This window comes from Durio zibethinus, chromosome 9 (genome assembly GCF_047325235.1).
Source record: "Durio zibethinus cultivar Kanyao isolate XHJ-2024 chromosome 9, ASM4732523v1, whole genome shotgun sequence".
In the NCBI taxonomy this organism is placed as follows: domain Eukaryota; kingdom Viridiplantae; phylum Streptophyta; class Magnoliopsida; order Malvales; family Malvaceae; genus Durio; species Durio zibethinus.
The window spans coordinates 24,407,803-24,418,685 of record NC_143170.1 but is presented as its reverse complement, the minus strand read 5'-3'; the positions used below and the strand labels follow the sequence as shown (position 1 = coordinate 24,418,685).

Below are 10,883 nucleotides of genomic sequence, written 5' to 3'. Positions count from 1 at the left end.
CAATTTTTGTTGGCAACTGCACCCCATTGGAGGTACAGTTGAAACCAAATGGAGCCTAAATTTGATGTTATTTTTGGTAATTTTTAGATTGTTTATGTTAGATATTATCTTTGATGCGATAATCGACACGCTTGTAGATGACTCTATTTCTTGCTTTTAAATGTTGGAATAAAATTTCAATTATTCCAAAAAAAAAAGAAAGGAGTGGGAAGATGAGAATTTTTATAGTATTCCCACGATATAAGGCATGCTGACTACTAGTTGCAACAAAACCATTATCCTATGCAATCAAGTACTCAAACAACAACTTCAATCATTCAATCATTTTTTTTTTCTCAAGTTTCATCCTCCAATATAATGTTAATGGATTCATAATAATATAGTTTTTAAAGTAAATTAAAAGAATATTCTTTTTTTTTGTCAAATTCCATCCTCTAATATAATGTTAGTGGATTCATAATAATTTAGTTTTTGAAATCAATTAAAAAAATATTGTCTTTTTTTTAATAGAAAGAAGGTCAATGCTTGAGGAAACTTAAAAAAAAAATTGTAAGTGTCATAAATCAACTTCAAACTTTATGAAAATCCATTTCAAATCAATGAATTATTTAAACTAAGCTTGATTTTGTTAAGAAAATATTAGAAAAAACTATAAAAGTTGGAGATTGAATTCCAATGTACAAAAATTCATCTCTTACATATGAATCAACTATTTAATTTGTTCCAAAACTTTTAGTTTAGTAGTTAAAAAAGTTTAAAGAGATATCAAAGATCTGATTTTGAATCAAATTTTTTTTACTTGTACTAAGGTTTATCATCTTAAAGTAATATAAAAAAAAACTATTTGATCTAAATATGATATTCTCATTGTCTTTCGACATCTTCCCAACTTGACAATACTGACGGATCATGAAATAAAATACAAAAATCAAATAAAAAAAATTAATGAGTTAAAATGAATATGTTAAAAGGTAAAAGATGAAGTATGTTTTGTTTCTTAAAAAAATTTGATACGAAAAAATCTTATCTTGATGTCAATAGGAATCATATTTTCATGTAAATAATAATGAAGATATTCACTAACTTTTAGCATTAGAGAGATTATCTCTTTAGATTGATATACTTACAATCATCCATCATAATCCATAATAAAATTAAAGATAAGATTAAAGATAAATAATGTAATTATTTTTAGAAAGATAAAGTTTTATTTTGATAGTATTAATTTATGCTTTACGTGCACTAAAAGAAAATTAAAAATTATATACTATAAAAAATGAAAAATTGAAGTTTGAGATTAGAAAAAAACTCTCTTGCATTTATTACTTAAAGTTTATTTTTTCATAAAAATACAAAAACCATTAATTATCCTAATTAATTAATACTTAAATTTTAGTTTTTCATAAAAATACAAAAACCATTAATTATCCTAATTAATTAATGTAACTCCTAATAAATACCATTACCTAAAATCAAAATTAAAAAAAATAGCATAATTTCAAATTTAACCCCATTTATCTAGCCACTTAAGCGTAAATCCTGTAATGATTCCGACGCCGTTTTGTTCACTCTCCATTCTTAATTATTCTCTTCCGAAATAAACACTCGTTTTCTTCCCAAAGCTTGGCTCGGGTTACATAAAAAATTAGGGGTATTTTCGTCACATAAATGGTATATAAATGAGAGGCTTGGGCGTTGTCTGCCAGTGAAATCGAAAGGGTGAGCGGAGCGGAGGAGTTTCCGTTATCCATTCTTTATTTTTCTTTGTTCTCTCTCAAAACCGAAACGAAGAAACTCAAACAAACTCTAATTAAAAAAAAAAAAAACCAAATTAGGGTTATTTTAATCTCTCAATTGCTTTTAAAAAATCCCTCTTTTTCTTGTGGAAGCTATGGATTCCGTGTCGATCAACAACGCTTCTTCTCATTCAGCCTCCAACTGCGGAGATTTCTCCAGAAAGAAGAGAGTATGGACTTCTTTTTTATTTTTTTATTATTGATATTCATATTTTTATTTGATAATTTTCTTTTATTTTATTGATTTTTTTATTACTTTTTCGTGGGGGATTTTCAGAGGTCTGCAAAATTGAAGCAGTGCAAACTGGATGCCCGCCGTGAGCAATGGCTTTCTCAAAGTATGTTAACGGATAGTTTCTCTTTTGTTTCGAATTAGGGATTTTTTTTTTTTTTTGTAGTTGTTGTTATTATTATTTTTTCAATTTTGATTTTGATTAGGTGCTGTAAAAAACAAGGGTTGTTGCAAGGAAGGAACTAACTCTGCCGACTCGAAGCAAAATCAGCGGGGTGAAAGGGACCGTTCCTTGGAGAATTTAGAGATGAGGAGAATTGCTGAGGCTAATGGAGAAGGAGAAAATGTATCGGTCCAACACGAGAGCGATTCTGAGTGTTGGCCTTCAAATAGCCCCACGGGCAGCAGCCTGCTGGGAGGAATGGATTCTGGGGCAAGCTTCACCAATAGTAGCAGCAGCAGCAGCACGAGTAGCGGCGGATGCTGTTCTGGTTGCATCACGGAAGAAGAAGGCGATGATGGATGTTTGGATGATTGGGAGGCGTTTGCTGATGCATTGGCTGCCGATGATGACAAGCGAGAAGTGGAGCAGAACGAGAATAACAGGGAAAACCGTCGTTTAGGATTGACCACTGGGCATGTGCCAAATCCCCAGATAGGTTCGAATGGGGCTGCATTGAATTTGAGGAATTCGAAGCCTGAGTGTCCAAGAATGGTGCAGAGGGCGACAGGACGTAGCAGGGCATGGAGGGCTGATGATGCTTTTCGACCGCAGAGTCTTCCTAATTTGTCAAAGCAGCGGAGTTTTCCAGCTACGGACCGGCATTGTGGTCAAGAAGGGGTTTCATGGGCGCGTAGCAGTGTATTTTCGGTGCCATCATCATGTCCCATATGCTATGAGGATTTGGATTTCACGGACTCAAGTTTTTTGCCCTGTTTATGTGGTTTCCGACTCTGTCTTTTCTGCCACAAGAGGATTCTTGAGGAGGATGGACGTTGTCCTGGTTGCAGGAAGCCGTATGAGCATGATCCTGTGGAGGCTGAAGCTAGTGTTCAAGGAGGCAGTCTGACATTTAGGTTGGCTCGTTCTTGTAGCATGATTGCAAGGTCTTAGGAGCAGTCTCCGTTTTGAATTATGTATGTTGGGTTACTCTTTTTTTTTTTTTTTTTGTGCCTTTATTGCTTGTTTTTAAGTAGTAGACCCTGGTTTTCATAGATTTAAAGTATCGCATTATCTCATTTGACACTCAGGGAATTGAGTTACGTTTCTATGAGTTTGGTTCTCATCTGTATGGTGCATGAGTTGATATTAGAGGACTCATCTTGGCATGTGAATAGATAAGTGGTATAGAAATTCAATACCTAAAGAATATTATAATAAGGTTCCTGCCTCCCTGTGTTTCCTACTTCTATGATATTTCTTTTTATATTAAAATTATGAATTTTATTTGATTATGCTTTTAATATCAAATAATTATGAGCATTCGGTTTTCTTTAGTTTTATTACTCCTTAAATTCTGCTTATGAATATTCTGTAATTTGTTTTCTTTTCTCTTTAACGCATTCCTTAGGTGTTACTGGTATTAATATGACTGCTTTAATTTCTTTCTATGCTTGGGGTATGTGCTGTTTACACATGGAGCCAAGGCTTATCTGGATTTAGCTTTTATCTTAGAAAGGCTATTGTAAATGCACTAGGTCAGATTTACTGAGATTGTTTTTCACATCTAGAATGTTTCATTTGTTGAATCTGTGTGTGCTTTTGGTGATTTGTGTCTGCTTTTTGTCATTATACAAGGATGACTTTTGTTTGTTTTTTGAAGTGATACTCGAATATGAATGAATACGGATAATGGATAAAGGATAACATTAGCAGTTAACTGGTTACTCTTACTTTTTTGAGTGTATCTTTTGGTTGCACTTGGGTTGATAGTTTTGAAATCTAAAATTTGAATGGCTGTCTAAATGTAATAATCGTACTTTTATTTGCCTTTAGTCTTCTTGACAGGTGGTTGAGAGGTTGTTAATTAACCTTTCTATCAGTTTTGCATAAAGGATGCTAATTAAAACATATATAACTGTGCTTTAGATAGTTAGATATGAGATCTCTGCAGTAAATTTGATCCCATGACACTGTTATATGTGTCTACACATATGCCATCCTCTCAGTTCAGCTACCATGGTTTTTTTTTTTTTTTGTTTATTCTTGCAGTACTTTGAACCTTCCCCAGGGGATTCCTCACTGCCAATTAAATAAATGAATAAAGTTTGTATCTAATTTTCTTCCCTTTTCTTTTTATGATGAATTAGATGACTCTTGACAATCTTTAGTTTGTGATACAATGGTTTAGAAATTCAGCACTTAAAGAGGATAAAAATAAGTCAGTACTATTATGGTAATTGTACTTTATATGCTTATGCATCTTATAATTTCATCAATTGGTTGGTATATCATTGTGTTAATGTCTGAGCAAATTGTTGATCTTAGTAGAAAGAGATGCATGCCAGACCTGAATAATTTGTTAGGTTTTTGTTTTTTCTCCTTGAAAGTTCTGGAGTTGTAAATGTGCTCAACTTGATCCTAAGACTTACCTCACCAATCACCATTTATGGAAGGTTTAAGGCTCATTTCTTGAGTATTTTGCTTAGGTTTAGTCGACAATTTTAAGCATATTTAACACGTATTGCAAAGACAACTTCCAGGTAAAAGTTGCCCCATCTATGTAAGACTAATTTCTTTTTCTACTTCCTCTTTACACTTGTATGATTCTTTAGAAACTGGGCTTATATGCGTGGTGATTGCATTCTACTTTAACCTTTATTTTTTCTCACACGGAAAAAAAGTTGTATCTTAGATAACAAGAAAACATGCCAGAAAGGAACTTGATTAATATTAAGGGGGGAATATTTTCTGTGCACTTTTATATAGTCACTTGTGCATGAAAACAAACACTAAAAGAAAGGGACAATCTTGAAATTTCTAATTTTCAACCCTTTTGGGTTTTGCTCAAAAAGGCAATGAAAAGAGCATAAAAATGGAGAGAGAAAAGAAAAGAGAATGCACGTGACAGTTGAACATTATATTTGCTGGTAGGTTATCGGTGTTCCTCATGCTTTGCTTTGCTTTGCTCTTTCTGTTAATGTAATTCCTATTTCCCTGCGCAAATAGGTTGGAGCTTGAACTTCTTGTTCTTTTGTTTTATGATGTTTAGTTTATCAGTGTCATTAATCTTTTCAGATGGTACCCGGAGCAGCAGTACAAGAAAACTCTTGCCTTTTTCTTTCAGAGGTGCTGTTTATCCATAATCTTAACTCATTTACTACACAAGTAAAATGACAAATAATAATGGTCCACTGGTTGAGAACCTTTAGGACTTCATAGTTCAATGAGGACAAATGTTTACTTGATGCTTTATTAAAGTTCTTTTAGGATAAGGCCTGATACTTTTTTGGATGAGAATGCCTGACTTTGTATAATCAATAGTTTGTTACCACCCTTCATTCGAAAGGGAGATGTCGTGATGAGGCTTTACTTTCATTACGGTATTATGCAGTGACCTCTGATTGCTGTAGAAAAGGAATAAAATGCAGAGAAGAATAAACACTAACAACATGGTATAAGTAAGCTGACGTATCTGTGCAGTCAATTGACGATATTCTGTCAGATAATATATGTTTAAGATGAAAAATATTGTGTCTTCTGTTTGAAAAATAAGGATGAGTAGGTACAATCTACATGATGGCTCCAATTCCATTTGAAAGGAACATGATGTTTGCAATATGTACTGGATTCGTTGATATTCAATATGCATGGATGTTACTTCATTGAATAGAGCAATTGATCACACTTTAATATCTTCCGTCTTAGGTGGTTCATTGCAGTTCTGTCTGGTTTATGGTTTGATAATAAAATCCTAAAAATTTTGTGGATAAATTTGAATTTTTATTGCTTTATTTCATGGAGTGTTTTTCAAACCTTGTCAATTGCTATCTAATATATATTAAAGATCCATTTGGATGAATGATGAGATTGAAAATAATAGTGGAGGTGGATTAATTGTTGTAATGATGAAATTAAAATTTGTGATAAGATATGTGTCTAGATATAAAAATTGCGAAAAGGATATTAAGTATACTAACTAAAAATTGTATGAAAAAAATTTAAATTATTTAATATTTTAAAATTAATAAATTAATAAATTATTTTAAAATCAAATAATAGTTTTATTAATAAATTAATTAAAATGATTTTTTAGTTAATTTATTATATAATAAATAAATTTTATTTTCATATTAAAGTAACAAAATTATTTTATAATTTTTAAATAAAAAACTCAAAATCTGGGAAAAAAGTAAAAAAATCAGAATAAAAAATAACAAAAGAAAAACTAAAAGGTGTTAACTTAAGAAGAAAAATTTTTTTAAAAAAATATTGAAGTTTAAATTCAAGCAACTGGAACCTTCAACTTCAATGATAAACTGATGAAAGCACCACAACAATGTTTGGATTGGCACAATTTTTTATAATAATTGCATTACCACTGAGGGCCCGGTACAGCCGAAGTTATTTACACTGATTGATGGAGAAGGAGGAAAAGGAAAGACAGCAAATTTGCTTTTTCCTTTCAATTCCATATGTTTGGCATAAGGGATGAAAAACAAAAGGAAGGAAAGTAATTTAGGGTAAAATTAAAGCAACCTGATTAATTTAAGTGGACGAAAAGGCGTTTTGTGGAAAGGAAAAACTATTCATCAATTTTCCTTTCCTTTTCCTATTGTCCTTCCTCCCAATAACGGTAGGAAAAGGTAGAGGATTCACATTATTTTCACCTTTTTTTTCCTCTCTCTCTTATCAATGATTTTGAAGTAATGGGGATTTTGACTGACATTGAGACAAGGCAATTGAATGAAAAGAACACTATTCAACTACCATAAATTAACCCAGGGGTTTGTCGAGACCTGATGACCACATGGCAGGTAATTTGCCAATGCCATGTCCGTGTTTTTGTTATTTCTTATTAGAGCTGATAAAGTTTATATGGATTCCAAATGTATTAAAGCGTGTTGCAGTAAAAAATGTGGTTGACGGTGTTAGCTCAGTAATAATTCACAGGAGCACATGCTACCGCATCTTTACTTACAAATCATATACAGAAAGGCTTAAAATTTGGACTATATGAAACAGATTTTAAAATAAGTCGACTGAATCTTTAATAAGTCGTTTATACAATTTGCATCTTCAGTTAAGAGTTTCCAACTTCACCTAAATCAGCCAAATGACATGAATAGCAGGTTAAACTGGTTGATAAACTTCCAATAAGAGCAACCTTCTAATTTCATTTCATTTCGTAATTAATCAAATTTTCAGAGCTGTAGCGAACCCTTGTTAGAAACCGTCATCTGATTCAGTGGAAGATGTTGTACTGGACTTATCTTGTGACATGAATTGTGAACGGAAATTTATTAATTCAAGGGGATTCCTCCTAGGTGGTGATGGCGATGGTGGTGGTGATGATCCTGCGCCGTGTATCACATTTGTACGCTGCAGCTTTCTTGTAATGTCTGCACGAACTCGATCAACCATGTCCAGAAAATCTTTAACAATAACAAAGAGTTGAAGTGGATTTGTTCCTCTCTCTTCGGATGCTCCTGCCTGGTAATATTCTGTTGTCCTCTTCACGAGCTCCATAACCTTTATTTGCTCCTCTCTTACTACCTTCAGCTCATCCTCGCACTCCTCTAAGAACCCTTTCATTTCCATTACAAAACCAGTTTTCTCACTGCTACCACAGAATGTTACGAGTTGCTTAATTTCAGCGATACTGCTTGTCAGCTTGGAGCACATGTTGATGAAATTCTCGTATTCTACGGTAGCTGCTGTCTTTACATTGGAAAATTCAGAACCTAAAGCTCCCAATGCTGGCAAACCGAGCATCATATTATCTGACATCAGGTTATCTGAATTTACATCGGCATTGTTCGATCTTCCAATGCTGTTTTTCCTGTTGATCACATGTCGCCTACCCTCTGACCGAGCAACTTGCTCCACAACAAAGTGAAGAAGTGTTGTCTTTCCATCAGTGCTTTTGACATCAGAAAGTTTTTGTAGGGCACTAAGGTTGAAACCTAATGCATTGCCTCTAGCAGTTCCAGCATTCATCCTGTTACCGGCTTTCAGGATAGCCTCCAGGAGTTTTAAAAATAGTCCTCGGCTTCTTAGCTCCTTGCACGCCAACTCAAGTGTTTGCAGGGATTCCTTGAGGTTCAGAATTTCTGAATCATAATTTGATCTGAAAAGCATTGCACTGACACGTATAAATGCTGAAGGAACAGCTTTCAAGACGTAATAAAGGAATGATTCAGCATCTGCAAGTCGCATAGGGTTGCCACTGAATTGGAGGATTTTAGCTTCTTCTTCTCTGGTTGGAGCAATCTTGGTTAGTTTCTCGAGGGTCTCAGCATTGAGTCCCTGGCCTTCGCGAAGGGCACAAATAATTTCCTTCCGAGATATCGGGAGAGATTTTAACACTATTGCAGTGTTCTGTGACTTCCGGGGCTCAAGGATGAAAACCTGAGCTGCAGGGGTGTTGCTGGAACTACCTGAAGTTGATGATATGTTATTACTGTCTGGCGATTTGCGGTTGGCTGTAGTGTATCCGAATAAAGTTTCTATTAGCTCATCATCAAATCTGACGACAGCACAACAATCAGTAAGAAGACATAGATATGGAAATGGATTCGAATCATAAAACAAATTTTTACGTCATAAAATTAACCATGCGTATATTTTAAGACTATATAATTACCTCAGAGATCCATCTTTAATCTGATCCCAAACCATAGAATGGTGAGAATTAGCTATAACCTTGTCCCAGTGCAGAGGCTTCAGCTTCAGCTGGCCAAAGCCAGCCCCTTTCCGGTTCTCCGGCGGTGTACTTGCTCTGTTTCTGTTGTTTGCTGTTCCTTTTGGCGCTGTTGGGGGTTTTAATAATGAAAGAGAAACACTTTCTTTCGTTGGTGGAGGTGGAGCTGCAGGATTTGTTTTGGCCAGGTTTGGTGGTGCTGGTGGCTTTAGCAATGGAGGAGGGGGAGGGGGAGGTGGAGGAGGAGGAGAGGGAGGTGGTGGTGGTGGTGGAGGAGGAGGAGGAGGTGAGGCTTTCTTTATGGAAGGTGATGCTATTGTTTGCTTCATTGAAATCATTGCAGGAGGTGATGGATGTGGATCAAGTGCAGGTGGAAGTGTTGGAGTCTGGATAGGCTGCTTTTCTTCCTTTTGATCACTAATCACATCAGATGGCACATCGAGGAACTCAAAATCCTCTTGAGATTTTTTTGATCTCTCTGGTTTAGCATCGATCCTCATTTCTTCTTCATCTTCTTCATAGCTAGGATTAAACATGACCTTCGGAAATTTACTATTAGATCGTCGCTCATCAAGTTTTTTCATATAAAGAACATGTCTCCCATTTTCATCAACGATCAATCCCTTTCCACCACACTTGTTGAACTCATCTGGAATCACCACAGCTTCTCGACGAAAACTTGACTCATACTTACCTCTTCGGAAGCATCTTACAATCTTTCTGAAAAAGAAGAAGAAAACAATCAAAGCAATAACCAGAGTAGTTCCAGCTGTGGCAACAATGGCCTTCACAACTTTCCCCTTTGAAGATGATGATGACGATGGTGGAGCCGTTGGCATTGCCAGGCTTTGAACCATAGAGATTCGAGGAGGCGAAGGTTCAGATAGAAGCTGAACTTTGGTGAAGTGTGAAAAAGGTTGATGCCTGGAAGATAGAGCAACAACATAGGAGGAAAACAAGAAGAAGAAGAAGAAAAAGAAGATAGCACATGGAAAAAGCAATGGCTGAACCATGATATCCTAAGGGAAGAAACTAGAGATCAAGATGCTGAAGGTAGTAAGGAAGTGAAAGGAAACTTCATCATCTGTTTTTTTGTTCCTTGGTGCTTTAAGGCAACGTGACTTGAGTAATTAAAGTGCTGTGTACTGGTAGCCTTTGGCTGACAGTTTCAATGAAGGTAGTTGCTTGCTGGTTGATTTGTTTTAACTCGCCCGGGTTGTCTCTTGTAAATGACGACAATGTCCTGTTATCAAAGTTGTCATTTGCACACTCCAAACATAGGGATCTTAAAATAATGAGCTACTGATAGGCTTTGAACTTCGCCGTCCGGCTTCATTTTCATAGTATGCCACAACTCAATCATCGAGCAAAGATTATTTATGCATCTTTTAATATGTAAAACAAAAAAACTACTAATTCTCTCACATTTTCACTTTGACTTCTCTGTCTTATTTTTCATAAAAGTTTAAGATGAAAGGTCGATTCCTTATTTCAGGCTTATTTTAACATTAAATTTATATTTTATTGTTGAATGAAAGGCTCGGTAAAATGCAGAATTCAAGTAAGAGGCTTTATCGTTCCTCAGCTGTAGATAGAAGGAAAATTCGTATTCAAAAGCCCATATGATAAATTTTTTTCTTTGTGTCATAATTGACTCATTTCAAGGCAAATACAGTAATTCAAGGGCACAGCCTTAAGTGAATCTCCTACGTTAGAAACAAAGTTATGTATATTATTATTATTATACTAAAAACTTTGGAAGCAAGCTGTCACATGGTACGAAAAGGTTGGGAGAAAATCCCATAGCCTTCTAGTAAATTTACAAAGCAAACATAGGTTCGAAAAGGAAGTTTTTAAATGCATCTTTTTTTTTCTTCATATCTCACCCTTTTTTTATTTTTTTAAAAATAAAATTACGCAAATTACTTTTTCATAAGTTTTGAATATTCATTTCCAATAAATTTTATAATTTTTTAAAAATTTATTTTAAAA

General features: G+C 34.6%; 2 protein-coding genes across 5 annotated transcripts; one reads left to right on the top strand and one right to left on the bottom strand.

Moving 5' to 3' along the window:
- Positions 1–1,704: 1,704 nt before the first annotated feature.
- On the top strand, positions 1,705–5,881 carry LOC111312134 (uncharacterized). Of its 4 annotated transcripts, XR_002692801.2 has the most exons (5): positions 1,705–1,966; positions 2,074–2,134; positions 2,235–3,165; positions 4,241–4,294; positions 5,267–5,881. XR_002692801.2 is itself a non-coding variant. In XM_022912180.2 (4 exons), the coding sequence occupies exons 1-3, from the start codon at positions 1,892–1,894 to the stop codon at positions 3,140–3,142; spliced, it is 1,044 nt and encodes a 347-aa protein (XP_022767915.2). In that variant the 5' UTR covers positions 1,705–1,891; the 3' UTR covers positions 3,143–3,165; positions 5,267–5,881. The 4 variants fall into 4 exon arrangements, 3 of the variants coding, with proteins under 3 accessions (XP_022767915.2, XP_022767930.2, XP_022767898.2); XM_022912180.2 differs by lacking the exon at positions 4,241–4,294; XM_022912195.2 differs by lacking the exons at positions 4,241–4,294; positions 5,267–5,881 and having other exon boundaries at positions 2,252–3,419.
- Positions 5,882–7,414: 1,533 nt separating this feature from the next.
- Positions 7,415–9,904, bottom strand: LOC111312125 (formin-like protein 8). The gene is made up of 3 exons (XM_089765225.1): positions 9,329–9,904; positions 8,835–9,289; positions 7,415–8,717 (listed from the first exon to the last, which is right to left on the bottom strand). The coding sequence occupies exons 1-3, from the start codon at positions 9,902–9,904 to the stop codon at positions 7,415–7,417; spliced, it is 2,334 nt and encodes a 777-aa protein (XP_089621351.1).
- Between the last annotated feature and the right edge of the window lie 979 nt (positions 9,905–10,883).

Bases quoted from the DNA above. Each gene is read 5' to 3' on its own strand.
- LOC111312134 (XM_022912180.2), top strand. From the start codon at position 1,892: ATGGATTCCGTGTCGATCAACAACGCTTCTTCTCATTCAGCCTCCAAC. The intron at 1,967-2,073 runs GTATGGACTTCT...GGGGATTTTCAG, and splicing joins ATTTCTCCAGAAAGAAGAGA to AGGTCTGCAAAATTGAAGCA. The intron at 2,135-2,234 runs GTATGTTAACGG...GATTTTGATTAG, and splicing joins TGAGCAATGGCTTTCTCAAA to GTGCTGTAAAAAACAAGGGT.
- LOC111312125 (XM_089765225.1), bottom strand. From the start codon at position 9,904: ATGGTTCAGCCATTGCTTTTTCCATGTGCTATCTTCTTTTTCTTCTTC. The intron at 9,290-9,328 runs GTGCCATCTGAT...AAGGAAGAAAAG, and splicing joins AGGATTTTGAGTTCCTCGAT to CAGCCTATCCAGACTCCAAC. The intron at 8,718-8,834 runs GTAATTATATAG...TGCTGTCGTCAG, and splicing joins ATTAAAGATGGATCTCTGAG to ATTTGATGATGAGCTAATAG.